The sequence below is a fragment of the Amphimedon queenslandica genome, unplaced genomic scaffold, assembly GCF_000090795.2.
Source record: "Amphimedon queenslandica unplaced genomic scaffold, v1.1 AMPQUscaffold_13492, whole genome shotgun sequence".
Taxonomy (NCBI): domain Eukaryota; kingdom Metazoa; phylum Porifera; class Demospongiae; order Haplosclerida; family Niphatidae; genus Amphimedon; species Amphimedon queenslandica.
The window spans coordinates 219,671-239,232 of NW_003546272.1; the positions used below are offsets into that span (position 1 = coordinate 219,671).

Below are 19,562 nucleotides of genomic sequence, written 5' to 3' on the forward strand. Positions count from 1 at the left end.
ATTCCTGAGTCTCAAAGCTACTCTCGAACTGCACGTCTTCAACTTAGTCTATAGAGCGAACACTGGGCTCATAACCTGTTGTAATAATCGAATTGACAATGATTAACAAAGAACTAACAATAACGAAAGAGAGAATGCCTTATATAGTACAGAGAACAGTCTAGAAACATACAGAGTGATTACAAAAATGAATTGCCTAGAAGTGTACAGAAAGTCCACATGAATGTTCTAGAATCTACCAAATACATGTACAATAATAATAATACAATAATAATCAATAATGTTAATTTACTGTTACATCAGAGACTACGTAACCGGGATAGGAAACAAGATCATTTGATCCATTACATTGTGCATAATCAGGCTGAGTCGTACAATCCTTGTCCTCTGCCATGTTGGCCTACTGTCAGCCAGTTTTTGTCTTCTCTACTAAATCTGAGGGATTATAGGGATATTTTTATGATGCATCATGTGATAAGAATTGTATTTTATCACCTATCATTGTAAAATAAGCTTTCTATTACATTGGCTATGTAATAGCTTTACTATAACAAAAATTTCTACTCATTTTTGCCTTGTCTCCCTCTATAGGACACAGGTTCATTTGACTTACTTCAGTATTGATGCTGTTACAACTTAAATGGTTCAGCCCATTGTTTAAGCTAAGTATTCAGATCCATACAAGCTTTATTCTCCTCCTTTTGAGACAAAATAACTCACAGCCATATACAAAAATTGTTTCTACTTTTTAATTATGGCTATTTTTGCTTTTAATTGTGCAGTCCTAAAGCCCCCCCATACACTAGGCAACATGTTGCCTAGTGTATGGTGGGCTTTACAGTAGTGTAGATCTATAAACCAAGTTAATTTTAAAATAACTATTCATCCTCAAATAAAAGCCCTGGTGTCTATTTGTTATAATAGCATTTGGACCTCAAAAAAATTGAAAAAAGAAAATAAAATTTGAGCAAAGAGTGCTCAAACCAGCGACCTCACACACATGACTTCAGGAACCTAAGGAAGTATCTACAAGGCATCTATATTATTTTAAGGCTAGATTGGTACATTTATTATTGCTAGCAGCATTTATTTGCACCTGCATGGCTTTCAGTTAAGGATATATAGTAATAAGATGTGGAAATGTACACCTGTTTCCAATCCCATATACATAGTTTCCAATATCTAAGTCGAAAGCACATCTGAACAGAAAATGCTTTCTCTGTTTGTCTACAAAGTCACTTTCCCTTACTGTGTTGTTTTTTAATACTTTCTATCACTGCCTATCTTAATAGTAAACAAGTCTATGAATTTTCCAATCATGAAAAACAAGAGAGGCAATATCCTTTTTTTAAAGTGGGCCCCACAAAAATGTACATATTTGTATAGCTGTAAAGCCTATATGGATCTGTAGTTTTGCAGTATAGCCTCCTCCCCCAACTAAAATTTTGTCATTGCTAGAATCTTATAAAAGGAGCTGTCCTCTCTATTGCAAGAACATACCAAGGAGCACCTACACTATCTGAAACATGTCCCCATCATTGTTTCTGGTCTGCCTATTCCTCATTGCTGCATGCACTGAAGGAGCTGTCATTGATAAAGAGAAAGGAATCAGGGCCATAGCCAGGAACTTAAAATAGGGGGTTCAAAAACTGCTGCGCGCAAAGCGCGCAGCGAATATTTTGACAAAAACGGGCGTGGTTGGTAGGCGTGGTCTTAATTTACGCATCTCAGCCATGTGCTGACTCAGCTAAAATGGCTATCTGTGCTTCTCGCTGTTGCCAAAATGCTAATCCTGCTTTTGCAGTGCTGTTCTTCATGACAGGAGCTAATCTAAAACTTTTTTGCAGCTACAACAGGGGGTTCGTCCGAACCCCCCGAACCCCCCCTGGCTACGGGCCTGGGAATGAATGACACTGCTTTGCTTCAATTATTCCACCACATTAACAAGAGGCACAATATACCACTGGAGCCTAAGCAGACTAGTACCTGCACAATGCCTGATCTTCCTTCAGGTTGCTCTTTAACAGAATTTGCTGTTTCGCCACCTTCTACATCATCAGGAATCACTGACTCATACCTCAGCAGCCTCAATAGTCAATATTCCAGTATATGTACCAGTGATTGTGCTGGGGCTATTGGTGAATATTACCGTTGTCTTTATCCTGGGGATGCAGGAGAATACTTTGCTAATTACATACAGAAGTACATATGTGGACAGCAGGGTGGGGACTATTGTCCAGTAAGAGTAATACGCAGTTTTAGAACAACATCTAATGTACTTGCTTTCAGCAATATGTATAGGCATTGCTCAATATCATCTACTACTGGAATATCATCATGCAGCTGCACCAGCTGTACTAGTGCATTGAGGACCTTTAGCAGTACAGCAGGTTGCTGTACTGAGCCATTCCTTGGATCTGGTGTAAGTTCATGCAGTGGAGTGAGTGTCTCTGATGCTTGTACTGGAGTATCAAGTGCTACAGGAATAATTGCTACACCTATTGTTGCAGTATCTTTGATGATACTTGCATTAGCTGGAGTCTTCCTCTAATAAACTGTGTTTGAACAAGTAGAGACAGTACATGTAGTAGACAGTACTGGTAGTAGATAGATTTTAGCATTCAGTTGTGTGCATTGATATTGTAGTGTAGCCATTTGTTTTCTTTCAATAAATGATAAAAATAATAACGATAATAATAATAATAATAATAACGTGGAGCTGGGTCCAAGTGGCAATCACACCTGATGGAGCCACACTTGATTACATGCTACATTAAACATGTTTGTTTTCCATTGACTCATTTCTTATTTCATTAATTCTCCTACTCTAACCTGACCTAATTTTATTCCAACCTGACCAAATTTTTATAATAATAATACTACTACTAGTAATAATAATAATTGCAAGCTTGTAGCCTTTTGCTAGAATTGCATTTATTCCATATGGCAAGACTCCATTAGTTGTCAAAACCATAGATACCGGTACCGGTATTAGAGACTACGTAACCGGGATAGGAAACAAGATCATTTGATCCATTACATTGTGCATAATCAGGCTGAGTCGTACAATCCTTGTCCTCTGCCATGTTGGCCTACTGTCAGCCAGTTTTTGTCTTCTCTACTAAATCTGAGGGATTATAGGGATATTTTTATGATGCATCATGCGATAAGTATTGTATTTTATCAGCTATCATTGTAAAATAAGCTTTCTATTGCATTGGCTATGTAATAGCTTTACTATAACAAAAATTTCTACTCATTTTTGCCTTGTCTCCCTCTATAGGACACAGGTTCATTTGACTTACTTCAGAATTATCGCTGTTACAACTTAAATGGTTCAGCCCATTGTTTAAGCTATGTATTCAGATCCATACAAGCTTTATTCTCCTCCTTTTGAGACAAAATAACTCACAGCCATATACAAAAATTGTTTCTATTTTTTAATTATGGCTATTTTTGCTTTTAATTGTGCAGCCCTTACAGTAGTGTAGATCTATAAACCAAGTTAATTTTAAAATAACTATTCATAACTATTATAATACCGTATTTCCTCAAATAAAAGCCCTGGTGTCTATTTGTTATAATAGCATTTGGACCTCAAAAAAATTGAAAAAAGAAAATAAAATTTGAGCAAAGAGTGCTCAAACCAGCGACCTCACACACATGACTTCAGGAACCTAAGGAAGTATCTACAAGGCATCTATATTATTTTAAGGCTAGATTGGTACATTTATTATTGCTAGCAGCATTTATTTGCACCTGCATGGCTTTCAGTTAAGGATATATAGTAATAAGATGTGGAAATGTACACCTGTTTCCAATCCCATATACATAGTTTCCAATATCTAAGTCGAAAGCACATCTGAACAGAAAATGCTTTCTCTGTTTGTCTACAAAGTCACTTTCCTTTACTGTGTTGTTTTTTAATACTTTCTATCACTGCCTATCTTAATAGTAAACAAGTCTATGAATTTTCCAATCATGAAAAACAAGAGAGGCAATATCCTTTTTTTAAAGTGGGCCCCACAAAAATGTACATATTTGTATAGCTGTAAAGCCTATATGGATCTGTAGTTTTGCAGTATAGCCTCCTCCCCCAACTAAAATTTTGTCATTGCTAGAATCTTATAAAAGGAGCTGTCCTCTATATCACAAGACACAAGAACATACCAAGAAGCACCTACACTGACTGAAACATGTCCCCATCATTGTTTCTGGTCTGCCTGTTCCTCATTGCTGCATGCACTAAAGGAGCTGTCATTGATAAAGAGAAAGGAATGAATGACACTGCTTTGCTTCAATTATTCCACCACATTAACAAGAGGCACAATATACCACTGGAGCCTAAGCAGACTAGTAGCTGCACACTACCAGATCTTCCTTCAGGTTGCTCTTTATCAGAATTTGCTGTTTCGTCACCTTTTACATCATCAGGAGCCAGTGACTCATACCTCAGCAGCCTCAATAGTCAATACTCACGTATATGTACCAGTGATTGTGCTGGTGCTATTGGTGAATATTACCGTTGTCTTTATCCTGGGGATAGAGGAGAATACTGGGCTAATTACATCCAGAAGTACATATGTGGACAGGAGAGTGGGGACTATTGTGTGGCAAGATTGTTACGCAGTTTTAGAACAACATCTAATGCAGCTGCATTTATCAGTATCTCTAGCTATTGCTCAATATCACCCACTACTGGATTATCATCATGCAGCCGTACCAGCTGTACTAGTGCTTTGAGGACCTTTAGCAGTGCAGCAGGTTGCTGTATGGAGCCATTCCTTGGATCTGGTGTACGTTCATGCAGTGGAGTGAGTGTCCCTGATGCTTGTACTGGAGTATCAAGCACTACAGAATCAAGTGCTACAGGAATAATTGCTACACCTATTGTTGCAGTATCTTTGATGATACTTGCATTGGCTGGAGTCTTCATCTAATAAACTGTGTTTGAACAAGTAGAGACAGTACATGTATCAGATACATGTACATGTAGTAGAGAACACTAGCAGTAGTAGATATTAGCATTTAGTTGTGTGCATTTATATAGTTTTTGCTTTAAAAAAAAATAATACTAATTTCTGTAAATCAAACATGGAATACATGAATTAAATTTCCAATTCACAGGTGAGGCTGATGTGGCAACACTACAGGCATGTCGTTTAATTAATATTCATGAAAAGTATGAATCATTGTAATAATCACTGGTGTGGGTGTGTGAAAAATTGAAAATAATAAATCTAATGGCCTTATCTCCTCAACCATTGCAATCATTATCAATGAACACAACAAGATCGATTCATAATATGATGTACAGTGCAATTATAAGCTAGTAATCAATCAATCAATATATACACTAGTGGAGTATACTATTGGATAGTTTGAAATAAGCTATGAGTAGCCTATATTAAGGCAAGGAAATTCATAACAAAAATTATGCAATTTAATTAAGAAACAGCTATTAAAACACCAATTTAATGACACTTGCAATTTAATAACTTTAATACAAACTATTATTATCAGGCCTTTTTATTATTTACAGTTGTTACCAATTCACTTTAAAACAATTTATTGTGTTACATATTGGGCAAAGCCTTTACTGGCGAGAATTTCTGTATGTACTTAACTATATGCATGCTTGTGTATATTTGGGGGGGAGTGACTAGGAGGTGTAGCCAGGAGGCGGAGCCCCTCAATATTTTATAATTTACATTCTTTCTAGTTATAATAATGTGAGATATTCCGATAATCCATACATTAATAGATTTAGATTAATTAAACACTCAATAAATAATAATTATTAAGAGCTTGAGCTAAACCTATAAAAGCTGTTCTCTTTATCACAAGAACATACCAAGAAGCACTTGTTATCTGAAACATGTCCCCATCATTGTTTCTGGTCTGCCTATTCCTCATTGCTGCATGCACTGAATTAGGAGCTGTCATTGATAAAGAGAAAGGAATGAATGACACTACTTTGGTTCAATTATTCCACCACATTAACAAGAGGCAACTGGATACTAAGGAGATTAGTCAATGTACATGTAACTGCGAAAAACCTGATCTTCCTTCAGGTTGTGACATATCAGAAATAATTCCTTCAACAGAATCAGCAACAGGATGCTGTAACTCACAACTCAGTAGCCTCAATGATAAATACTCCAGTATATGTACCAGTGATTGTGCTGGTGCCATTGTTCAATATTACCGTTGTCTTGCTTCTGATGAGGATGATAGTGAGATTAAAAAAGAATACTTGTACAAGGCTGATTACGTCAAGAAGTACGTATGTGGGAAGGAAAGTGGGGACTATTGTCCAGTGAAATTAGTCCGCAGTTTTAAAGCAAGGTCAAATGCAGTTGCTTATAACAATATGCTACAATATTGCTCAATATCATTTAACTCCACTAGATTACCATCATCATGCAACAATACCTGTATTGAAGCAGTGAGGGCCTTTAGCAGTGCAATAGGTTGCTGTATGGAGCCACTCCTTGGATCTGGTATAGATTCATGTAGAGTGAGCGGTATCCCTGATGCTTGTGCTGGGCTATCAAGCACTACAGTATCAAGTGCTACAGGAATAATTGCTACACCTATTGTTGCAGTATCTTTGATGATACTTGCATTGGCTGGAGTCTTCCTCTAATAAACTGTGTTTGAACAAGTAGAGACAGTACATGTATCAGATACATGTACATGTAGTAGAGAACACTAGCAGTAGATATTAGCATTCAGTTGTATGCATTGATATAGTTTTTGCTTTTTAAAAATAATGTTTTCCTCATATTCATTATACTTTAATTGTGCTCCGCGAGATTAGGCAACTCCAAGTAGTCATAGTTTCCCTTTTCATAAAACCACACATCTAATATAAGCAATGATATTGCTGAATAAGGTTGATCCAAGGAACCAAAGCATAGCTTAGTGTAAGCATAATAAACAATTATAATAAGTAAAAAATAACTATTCTACACAGTAAGTAAAAACCAAATTCAATTAGAAACACTAAGTGCTCCTAATATTACCATTACCAATAAATTATCACCATTGAGTATATGATTTGTACCACATCACATTTACTTCATGGTGTTGTTTTTAATTCATCAGCAGTCACAGGCTTTCACAAATTCCTCATTACTGCATGTACTGAAGAAGCTGTCATTGATAAAGAGCAAGGAATGAAATGAATGACACTGCTTTGCTTCAATTATTCCACTACATTAACAAGAGGTACAATAAACCACTAGAGCCTAAAGAAATTAGTGCATGTACAATGCCTCATTGCTCTACTAACAGGAGTCAGCGAATCATATCTATTCACCACCAGCATAATCAGGAGTCAGTGAATCATATCTATTCACCACCTGCATAAACAGGAGTCAGTGAATCACATCTATTTGCCACCTGCATAAACACGAGTCAGTGACTCACACCTAAGCAGCCTCAATGATGAATTTTCAAGTAAATATACCAGTGATTGTGCTGGGGCTATTGGTGAATATTACCACTATCTTTATTCTGGGCAGGATACAGGAGAATACGTTGGCAATTTCATTGAAAAATACTTGTGTGGACAGGAGAGTGGAGACTACTGTCCAGTAAGATTAATACAGTTTTAATACAACATCTAATGTAATTAATGTAACTACATTAATGTAATTAATGATTGCCTTTTGAATTCCAATGGACTAACATGCACTGATACTGATGACTGTATTGATGGATGGATTGAAAAGCAGCAGGTTACTGTACTGAGCCTTTTCTTGGATCTGGTGTACGTTCATGCAGTGGAGTGAGTGTCCCTGATGCTTGTACTGGGCTATCAAGTGCTACAGGAATAATTGCTACGCCTATTGTTGCAGTATCTTTGATGATACTTGGATTGGCTGGAGTCTTCCTCTAATAAACTGTGTTTGAACAAGTAGAGACAGTACATGTATCAGATACATGTACATGTAGTAGAGAACACTAGCAGTAGATATTAGCATTCAGTTGTGTGCATTGATATAGTTTTTGCTTTTAAAAATACTAATTTCTGTAAATCAAGCATGGAATACATGAATTAAATTTCCATTTCACAGGTAAGGCGGGGCTAATGTGGCAGTGCTACAGGCATGCCGTTTAATTAATATTCATGAAAAGTATTAATCATTGTAATAATAACTGGTGTGGGTGTGTGAAAAATTAAAAATAATAAATGTAGTTGGAATGGCCTTAGCTCATCAACCATTGCAATCATTATCAATGAACACAACAAGGCCTATTCATAATATGATGTACAGTGCAATTATAAGCCAATAATCAATTAATCAATATATACACTAGTGGAGTATTGCTATGACATAAGCTATGAAAAGTCCTTTATGTAGTATATACTGGTATTAAGGCAAAGATATAAATCATTTATCCTAATTAAGAATCAGCTATTACAGCACCAATATTAATGACACTTATAGATCATTCCCGCGATGAATTATTCATGAGGATTCAAGTGGATTTACGAGAATTTACTAGAATTTATTCTAAATAAAGAGCAATTATGAGTCATCAAAGCATCACGATGACAAAAATCACACCTACTTGTGGGATTGCAAAGACTATCTGAAGCTCTTAATCTTACTGCAAAAGCTTGATATGCTGAGATTTAACCTGAGAAGCTCAAATATCTGAACCTTTAGGATGTGTGCTTAGGCCTAAATTCCATTTGACAGGATTTGCAGCCTTGATCCACCTTTTCAGGACTAGCCTCCCTTTGAAAGTAGAGCTTAAGAGTCTTAACCGCTGGTTTTTCTCATCAGAATTATAGTATCCAACAATACAACAGTTATTAACCATTAAAATAAGGAAAAACAACAAAGAGCAGCTGAAAAACCAGTCAATTTAGGTGCCAGATTCACTGTTGTGTCCCACTAGTAGGCGTTGTTTTCATCATCGTGATGCATTGATGACTCATAAATTCTCATGAATATTCATCGCGGGAAATGTCTATATAACTTATAACACAAATTATTATTATCAGGCAGCTTTTACCACATGCACGATTCACTTTCATTTATTGTGTTACTTATTGTAATTATTACACTTTATCAATGTTGATCTTATGAGAGATATTCCATAGATAGTCCATACATTAATAAATCAATTAAACACTCAATAAATTATATTAAGAGCTTAAGCTAAACCTATAAAAGGAGCTGTCCTTTCTATCACAAGAATAAACTGAGAAGTACTTGCTATCTGAAACATGTCCCCATCATTGTTTCTGGTCTGCTTATTCCTCATTGCTGCATGGACTGAATTAGGAGCTGTCATTAATAAAGAGAAAGGAATGAATGACACAACTTTGTTTCAATTATTCCACCACATTAACAAGAGGCAACTGGAGACTAAGGAGATTAGTCAATGTACATGTAACTGCAAAGAGCCTGATCTTCCTTCAGGTTGTGATGTATCAGAAATAATTCCTTCAACAGAATCAGCAAAAGTATGCTGTGACACACAACTCAGTAGCCTCAATGATAAATACTCCCGTATATGTACCAGTGATTGTGCTGGTGCTATTGTTGAATATTACCGTTGTCTTGCTTCTGATGAGGATGATAGTGAGATTAAAGAAGAATACTCGTACAAGGCTAATTATGTTGACAAGTACGTATGTGGGAAGAAAAGTGGGGACTACTGTCCAGTGAAATTAGTACGCAGTTTTAGAGAAAAAACTTATGCAGATGCTTATAACAATATGCTACAATATTGCAAAATATCACATAACTCCACTAGATTACCATCATCATGCGATTATACCTGTACTGATGCAGTGATGAAATTTAGCGATGCAATAGGTTGCTGTACTGAGCCATTCCTTGGATCTGGTGTACGTTTATGCAATGGAGTGAGTATCCCTGATGCTTGTGCTGGGCTATCAAGTGCTACAGGAATAATTGCTACACCTATTGTTGCAGTATCTTTGATGATACTTGCATTGGCTGGAGTCTTCCTCTAATAAACTGTGTTTGAACAAGTAGAGACAGTACATGTATCAGATACATGTACAATTGTACATGTAGTAGAGAACACTAGCAGTAGATATTAGCATTCAGTTGTGTGTATTGATAATAGTTTTTGTTTTTTTTTAATACTAATTTCTGTAAATCAAGCATGGAATACATGAATTAAATTTCCATTTCGCAAGTGGGGCTGATGTGGCAGTGCTACAGGCATGTTGTTTAATTAATATTCATCAAAAGTATTAATCATTGTAATAATTATAATGAATCATTGATGTGGGCGTGTTCAAAATGGAAAATAATGAATCTAGTGGAAATGGCCTTATCTCATCAACCATTATCATCATTATCAATGAACACAACAAGGTCTATTCATGATATGATGTACAGTTTAATTATAAGCCAGTAATCTAGTGGAGTATTACTATTGCATAGTTTGAGAATCAGCTATTACAACACCAATATTAATTACACTTATAACTTAATAACATAATTATTACAAATTATTATTATCAGGCAGCTTTTACCACATGCACCATTCACTTTCACTTATTGTAATTATTACACTTTATCAATGTTGATTTTATGAGAGATATTCCATAGATAGTCCATAGATTAATTAAACACTCAATAAATTATATTAAGAGCTTAAGCTAAACCTATAAAAGGAGCTGTCCTCTCTATCACAAGAACATACCAAGAAGCACCTACACTATCTGAAACATGTCCCCATCATTGTTTCTGGTCTGCCTATTCCTCATTGCTGCATGCACTGAATTAGGAGCTGTCATTGATAAAGAGAAAGGAATACATGATGGCACTACTTTGCTTGAATTATTCCACCACATTAACAAGAGGCAAAATATAGCACTGGAACCTAAGGAGATTGGTACATGTACATGTAACTGCGAAATACCCGATCTTCCTTCAGATTGTGATGTATCAGTAGTCATTCCTTCAATAGGACCACCAGCAATAACACTACCACAAGTATGCTGTAACTCAAAACTGAAAAGCCGCAGCAATAAATACTCACGTATGTGTACCAGTGATTGTGCTGGTGCCCTTATTAAATATTACCGTTGTCTTGCTTCTGATGAGGGTGAGGATGATAGTAAGATTAAAGAAGAATACTCGTACAAGGCTGATTACGTCGAGAAGTACATATGTGGGAAGGAGAGTGGGGACTATTGTCCAGTGAAATTAATGCGTAGTTTAACACAAAAATCTTATGCAGATGCTTATAACAATATGCTAGAATATTGCTCAATACCATTTAACTCCACTGACTTATCATCATGCAACAATACCAACTGTACTGATGCATTGAGGACCTTTAGCAGTGCAATAGGTTGCTGTACTGAGCCATTTCTTAGATCTGATGTACGTTCATGCAGTGAAGTGAGTATCCCTGATGCTTGTACTGGAGTAATAAGTACTACACCATCAAGTACTACAGAATCAAGCACTACAGCATCAAGTACTACAGAATCAAGTGCTACAGGAATAATTGCTACACATATTGTTGCAGTATCTTTGATGATACTTGCATTGGCTGGAGTCTTCCTCTAATAAACTGTGTTTGAACAAGTAGAGACAGTACATGTATCAGATACATGTACATGTAGTAGAGAACACTAGCAGTAGATATTAGCATTCAGTTGTGTGCATTGATATAGTTTTTTGCTTTAAAAAATACTAATTTCTGTAAACAAGCATTGAATACATGAATTAAATTTCCATTTCACAGGTGAGGCTGATGTGGCAGCACTACAGGCATGCTGTTTAATTAATATTCATGAAAAGTATTAACCATTGTAATAATCACTGGTGTGGGTGTGTGAAAAATGAAAAATAATAAGTCTAGTTGAAATGGGCTCATCTCATCAACCATTGCAATCATTATCAATGAGCACAACAAAGTCTATTCATAATATGATAAGCCAGTAATCAGTATAATACACTAGTGGAGTATTGCTAAGACATAAGCTATGAAAAATCCTTTATGTGGTATATACATGTAGACCTTTCCCACCACTGTACGTTTAGCAATGAATATCATTAACGAACTGCCATTTTGTGGGATAGATGTACAGTGATGGATGGGCTAAAAGCACTATTTCTTTATTTTCTCCAAGATAACTGCGAAAGCAAAGACCAAATTGCAGTATGATAACTAAAATTATACAATAAATGTGCAGTGAGCATTTCTGTGTGAACCAGAGCTTGCATTTAAAAGGAAAATGGGAAAAGTCACTTTTGCCCATTTATCTCTGTACATCTATCCCACAACATGGCGGCTCGTTAATGATATTCATTGCTAAATGCTGCATTGGTGGGAAAGGTCTATATTAAGGAAAAGATATCAATTATTTATCTTAATTAAAAATCAGCTATTAAAACACCAATATTAATGGCATTTATAACTTATTAAGACAAATTATTATTATCAGGCAGCTTTTACCACATGCACCATTCACTTTCACTTATTGTGTTACTTATTGTAATTATTACACTTTATCAATGTTTATTCTATGAGAGAGATATTCCATAGATAGTCCATAAATTAATAGATCAATTAAACACTCAATAAATTGTATTAAGAGCTTAAGCTAAAGCTATAAAAGGAGCTGTTCTCTCTATCAAAAGAACATACTGAGAAGCACTTGCTATCTGAAACATGTCCCCATCATCGTTTCTGGTCTGCCTATTCCTCATTGCTGCATGCACTGAATTAGGAGCTGTCATTGATAAAGAGAAAGGAACAAATGACACAACTTTGCTTCAATTATTCCACCACATTAACAAGAGGCAACTGGATCCTGAGGAGATTAGTACATGTACATGTAACTGTGAATATCCCCCTAACCTTCCTTCAGGTTGTGATGAATCAGAAATATATCCTTCAACAGAATCAACAACACAATGCTGTAACTCACAACTCAGTAGCCTCAATGATAAATACTCCCGTATATGTACCAGTGATTGTGCTGGTGCTCTTGTTAAATATTACGATTGTCTTGCTTCTGATGAGCCAAATGGTAGTGAGATTAAAGAATTATACTTGTACAAGGCTGATTACATTGACAAGTACGTATGTGGGAAGGAGAATGGGGACTATTGTCCAGTGAAATTAGTACGCAGTTTTAGATCAGTACGTAATTTTAGAGATAAATCCTATGCAGATGCTTATAACAATATGCTACAATATTGCAAAATATCAAATAACTCCCCTAGATTAACATCACCATGCAGTGATACCTGTACTGAAGCAGTGAGTAACTTTAGCAGTGCAATAGGTTGCTGTATGGAGCCACTCCTTGGATCTGGTGTACATAACTGCAGTGGAGTGAGTGTCCCTGTTGCTTGTGCTGGGTTATCAAGTGCTACAGGAATAATTGCTACACCTATTGTTGCAGTATCTTTGATGATACTTGCATTGGCTGGAGTCTTCCTCTAATAAACTGTGTTTGAACAAGTAGAGACAGTACATGTATCAGATACATGTACATGTAGTAGAGAACACTAGCAGTAGATATTAGCATTCAGTTGTGTGCATTGATATAGTTTTTTTGCTTAAAAAATATTTTTCTCATATTAATTACACTTTAATCATGTCCCGCCAGATTAAGCAACTCCATGCAAGTAGTCATAGTTCCCTATTTGACAAATGCAAATGTCTAATATAACCATTTGCTGCAAATAAACTCTTGCTGATAGCCACCACTTTATTGCATTGTGACCACACACAGTTTCAATAAAAATTATGCTATTAAACTTTAATAATAGTTATACTGTGTTTGTGGGCCAAACCGTGCTGAACCAGACTAAGCCGGCCCTGCTGTACTAACCATGCTGGCCTGGTTTGGCCCAGCTCACTTCAGCTCAGTTTGGTTACTGTTTACATTATCAAATAAAACTGTGCCAGCCCACTTTAAACAGGGCTGGCTCAGTTAAAGAAGCTAGTGTAAATGCAGTATTAGATGTCATGGGCTCGCTCAGGTTCGCCCCAATAAGACAATAGACAACTGAATTGCTGCTATTCTTTCATGAACACTTCATAAATAACATTGTCCTCTCTATTGCAAAAACATCTGAGAAGCACATACACTATCTGAAACATGGCCCCATCATTGTTTCTGGTCTGCCTATTTTTCATTGCTGCATGCACTTGAACGACACTGCTTTGCTTCAATTATTCCACCACATTAACAGGAAGCACAATATACCGGTACTGAGACTAAGGAGATTAGTACATGTAAAATGCATAATTGCTTTTTACCCATAAGCTCAATTTTACTACCTGCTCTACAAACAGGAGTCAGTGAATCATATCTCTTCTGACTCTTCACCACCTACACAAACAGGAGTCAGTGAATCATATCTCTTCACCACCTGCTCTACAAACAGGAGTCAGTGAATCACATATCTCTTCACCACCTGCACAAACAGGAGTCAGTGAATCATATCTCTTCACCACCTGCTCTACAAACAGGAGTCAGTGAATCACATATCTCTTCACCACCTGCACAAACAGGAGTCAGTGAATCATATCTCTTCACCACCTGCTCTACAAACAGGAGTCAGTGAATCACATATCTCTTCACCACCTGCACAAACAGGAGTCAGTGAATCATATCTCTTCACCACCTGCTCTACAAACAGGAGTCAGTGAATCACATATCTCTTCACCACCTGCACAAACAGGAGTCAGTGAATCATATCTCTTCACCACCTGCTCTACAAACAGGAGTCAGTGAATCACATATCTCTTCATCACCTGCACAAACAGGAGTCAGTGAATCATATCTCTTCACCACCTGCAAAACAGGAGTCAGTGAATCATATCTCCTCACCACCTGCTCTACTAACAGGATTCAGTAAAGTATGCCTCAGTAGCCTCAATGATCGATACTCAAGTATGTACCAGTGATTGTGCTGGTGCTATTGGTGAATATTACCACTGCCTTTATTCTGGGGACAATACAGGAGAATATATCAGTACTTTAATTGAAAAATACTTATGTGGACAGCAGAATGGAAGCTATTGCCTAGTAAGATTAATACATAGTTTTAATACAACATCTAATGTAATTACATTAATTACATTACATTATTAATTACATTAATGTAATGTAACTAATGATTACACTTTAAATTCCAATGGTCAACTAACATGCACTGATACCAATGACTGTATTGATGGATTGAATAATTTCAGAGATATAGCAGGTTGCTGCATAAGGGCCACTCTTTGGATCTGGTGTAAGTTCATGTGGAGTGAGTATCCCTGATGCTTGTATACTGGTGTATCAAGTGCTACAGGAATAATTGCTATACTTATTGTTGCAGTATCTTTGATGATACTTGCATTGGCTGGAGTCTTCCTCTAATAAACTGTGTTTGAACAAGTAGAGACAGTACATGTATCAGATACATGTACATGTAGTAGAGAACACTAGCAGTAGATATTAGCATTCAGTTGTGTGCATTGATATAGCTTTGCTTTTAAAAAATAATAATTTCTGTAAATCAAGCATGGAATACATGAATTAAATTTCCATTTCACAGGTGATGTGGCAGCGCTAGTGACAGGTATGCTGTTTAATTCAGGAAAAGTATCAATCATTATAATAATCACTGGTGTGGGTGTGTGCAAAATAAAAAATCTAGTTGGAATGGCCTTAGCTCATGAACCATTGCAATCATTATCAATGAACACAACAAATAATATGATGTACAGTTTAATTATAAGCCAATAATCAGTATATACACTAGTGGAGTATTGCTATGACATAAGCTATGAAAAGTCCTTTATGTAGTATATTTCAAGGCTAAGACTATTAATAACTATTTATTTTAATTAAGAAACAGCTATTACAACACCAATATCAATGACACTTATAGCTTAATAACATATTTCAAATTATTATTATCAGGCTTTTTATGGGCTCCTATTATTATTAAAAGCTTTTACCACATGCACCATTCACTTTCACATGTTGTGTTACTTATTGTAATTATTACACTTTATCAATGTTTATTCTATGAGATATTCCATAGATAGTCCATACATTAATAGATTAATTAAACACTCAATAAATTATATTAAGAGCTTGAGCTAAACCTATAAAAGGAGCTGTCTCTCTATTGCAAGAACATACCAAGAAGCACCTACACTATCTGAAACATGTCCCCATCATTGTTTCTGGTCTGCCTATTCCTCATTGCTGCATGCACTGAAGGAGCTGTCATTGATAAAGAGAAAGGATTGAACGACACTGCTTTGCTTCAATTACTCCACCACATTAACAAGAGGCACAATATACCACTGGAGCTTAAGGAGACTGGTAACTGCACAGAACCTGATCTTCCTTCAGGCTGCTCTGAATCAGCGTTCACTTATTCAATACCTTCTACAATCACTGACTCATACCTCAGCAGCCTCAATAGTCAATATTCACGTTTATGTACCAGTGATTGTGCTGGTGCTATTGGTGACTATTACCGTTGTCTTTATTCTGGAAATAGAGGAGAAGACTTGGCTAATTATTATCAGAAATTCTTTTGTGGAAAGGAGAGTGGGGACTACTGTCCAGCAAAAATAATACGCAGTTTTAAAACAGAATCTAATGAAGAGGCTTATGACAATATTCGATACTATTGCTCAACATCATCCACTACTGGATCAACATCATGCAGGAGAAGCGAGTGTACTGATGCATTGAAAACCTTTAGCAGGGCAGCAGGTTGCTGTACTGAGCCACTCTTTGGATCTGGTATACGTTCATGTGGAGTGAGTATCCCTGATGCTTGTACTGGAGTATCAAGTGCTACAGGAATAATTGCTACACCTATTGTTGCAGTATCTTTGATGATACTTGCATTGGCTGGAGTCTTCCTCTAATAAACTGTGTTTGAACAAGTAGAGACAGTACATGTATCAGATACATGTACATGTAGTAGAGAACACTAGCAGTAGATATTAGAATTCAGTTGTGTGCATTAATATTGTTTTTTTGCTTTTTTAAAATAATACTTTTCTCAATTCATATACATTAATCATGGACTGCGAGATCAGGTTACTCCAAGAAGTCGTAGTTTCCCACTGATTTCCCAGCTGCAGACATCATGCAGTTTTTTCTGAAATAAGCAATGACTGATAATGCTGAATAAGGTTGATCCAACAGACCAAGGCAATAAAGGCATAGCTTAGTGTAGGCATAATAAGCTATGTTTGATGTGATTATAACAAGTAGAAAAAATATTATAAGCAACTAAAACGAGACACCTACGGTGCTTAGACTCGCCACAGTTGCTCTTGCATTCATGCACTATTAAAAGCAATGAATTGTGATCTTTATCTCTATCATGCAGCATATGATAGAGATAATGAGCATGCATGATTCATTGCTTTTAATAGTGCATGTTCTGCACCAATTGAAGTCAAGAGATATATCAAACTAACACCTACTATGATGGCATAAATACTGTTGCCTTGATAGATTTTATTTACTTAAGGGATCATGCATAAGACAGCAAAAAAAAATTATGCATTAAGCAGCTCAGATTCTTAATTCAAGCAGGTACAATTTCCAATTATTAATAGAGGCATGGCTTCTTGGCCATTAGAAAACTTCCGTTGCACAGGCGGATTATATATTAAGATTATTAGGTTGCCTAGCAACATAGCCTGATGTCATTGTTCATCCTACTTCATCTCATAACTCTAAAGTAACTTGTGTTCATCCTCTGCAATGATCATTAAAGGCATTATAGCTACCTCCCTTACAGTATGTCCAATTTTCAAAGCAAAATAATATTGATAACTATGTTTAAAATTTGATATATTGACCTAATGCATTCAATATTGTGGTCTTGTACCTTTTTTGAGAGTACAAAAGAAACAATACCAGAATTAGAAACAATACCAGAATTAACTATTGCCAACTATTCTATGGAGGGCACAATGACACGACATAAATGACTCCAATGACAGATTTGTTGACTGATTGATAATCAATTCAAAGTTTTTGCAAGGACCTTTGTTTTGTACCTTTCTCTTTACAGTTCAGTGATTGACACGTACGAAAACAAAGCTTGATGTACAGCTTAAGTATTACACTTCACCAATGTTTATTCTATACTGATAAGAGTCAATAGATAAATTGTTGCTACCGTCTCTTTCATGAATACTTAATAAATTATATTAGAAGCTTTACTATAAAAGAAGCTGTCCTCTCTAATACAAGAATATACCGAGAGTCCGAGATGCAACTAAACATGTCCCCATCATTGTTTCTGGTCTGCCTATTCCTCATTGCTGCATGCACTGAAGGAGCTGTCATTGATAAAGAGAGAGGAATGAACGACACTGCTTTGCTTCAATTACTCCACCACATTAACAAGAGGCAGAATATACATGTACCAGTGCTGGAGCGTAGGCAGGCTACCTGCACAAAGCCTGATCTGCCTTCAAGCTGCTCTTTACCAATAGATTCTTTTGGACCACCTGCTCTACAAATAGGAGTTAGCGAATCATACCTCAGCAGCCTCAAGGATCAATTGTCACGTATATGTACCAGTGATTGTGCTGGTGCTCTTGGTGAATATTACCGTTGCCTTTATTCTGGGGATACAGGAGAATACGCTGGCAATTTAATTGAAAAATACTTATGTGGACAGGAGAGTGGAGAATACTGTCCAGTACGATTAATACGCAGTTTTAATACAACGTCTAATGCAAATGCTTATGGCAGTATAATTAATGATTGCACTTTGACTTCCAATGGACTAACATGCACTGATACTGATGATTGCATTGATGGATTGAAAAATTTCACGAGTGTAGCAGGTTGCTGCATGGAGCCAGTCTTTGGATCTGGTGTACGTTCATGCAGTGGAGTGAGTGTCCCTGATGCTTGTACTGGGCTATCAAGCACTACAGAATCAAGTGCTACAGGAATAATTGCTACACCTATTGTTGCAGTATCTTTGATGATACTTGCATTGGCTGGAGTCTTCCTCTAATAAACTATGTTTGAACAAGTAGAGACGATAGAAGTGACACTAGTAGTTTAGTTTAGTTTGCTCATTATAGGCTATTGTTTTTCTATTTATTAAATAATATTTTCATTATATAAATCAAATGCACAAGCAGCGCAATGAATGATTTGTAAGCCATTACACCCATTATTCATCATTAAAGTATTCACCATAAAGCCACAATGCATGCTATGCACTATGAACTATCATATTGATGATATCACAAGCCTAAGGGCAGTGATACTTTGGTATGAATCAGAACATGAGAATTAGTAAACGTCTAGATGGCATAAGTATGAGCAATTGGTAATAATTCATTGAAACTATAGACTTAGCAGGACCAAGGGGGAATTGGAGTGAGCCTGAGTGAGCCCCACTCAGACAAAAGTAGTCTAACTATTTTTAAAGTTAAATAACCTAGCCTTCATTAATTGTGGGTGTGGTCACAGTGAAATAAAATGGTAGGGAGCAAGTCTTGCAAAAGACCACAAGATAAGACTGAACTGTTGT

General features: G+C 36.3%; 2 protein-coding genes and 1 long non-coding RNA gene across 8 annotated transcripts in view; 2 read left to right on the top strand and 1 right to left on the bottom strand.

Annotated features, from left to right (window-relative positions):
• LOC109580428 (uncharacterized) overlaps positions 1-4,537 on the bottom strand; it is a 5,677-nt gene extending 1,140 nt beyond the window's left edge. The window contains exon 1 of the long non-coding RNA XR_002184238.1: positions 4,452-4,537. This is a non-coding gene — a long non-coding RNA (uncharacterized LOC109580428). The remainder of the gene's footprint in view (positions 1-4,451) is intronic.
• LOC109580427 (uncharacterized) overlaps positions 1-5,097 on the top strand; it is a 6,289-nt gene extending 1,192 nt beyond the window's left edge. Inside the window, exon 2 of one of the 3 annotated variants that reach the window (XM_019993543.1) lies at positions 4,549-5,097. In XM_019993543.1, coding sequence (XP_019849102.1) covers positions 4,549-4,940 — 392 coding nt within the window. In that variant the 3' untranslated portion in view covers positions 4,941-5,097. Of the gene's footprint in view, positions 1-2,162; positions 2,681-4,536 lie in introns of those variants that run through there. The other 2 variants (XM_019993542.1, XM_019993544.1) reach the window with 2 other exon arrangements.
• LOC109580426 (uncharacterized) lies at positions 1,497-19,102 on the top strand. 4 transcript variants are annotated; one of them, XM_019993539.1, is made up of 2 exons: positions 1,497-1,526; positions 18,291-19,102. In XM_019993539.1, exon 2 carries the CDS (start codon positions 18,291-18,293, stop codon positions 19,035-19,037), a length of 747 nt encoding a protein of 248 aa, XP_019849098.1. In that variant the 5' UTR covers positions 1,497-1,526; the 3' UTR covers positions 19,038-19,102. The 4 variants fall into 4 exon arrangements, with proteins under 4 accessions (XP_019849098.1, XP_019849097.1, XP_019849099.1 ...); XM_019993538.1 differs by lacking the exon at positions 1,497-1,526 and adding an exon at positions 10,670-10,730; XM_019993540.1 differs by lacking the exon at positions 1,497-1,526 and adding an exon at positions 14,108-14,128.
• Positions 19,103-19,562: the final 460 nt, after the last annotated feature.

Bases quoted from the DNA above. Each gene is read 5' to 3' on its own strand.
- LOC109580426 (XM_019993539.1), top strand. From the start codon at position 18,291: ATGTCCCCATCATTGTTTCTGGTCTGCCTATTCCTCATTGCTGCATGC.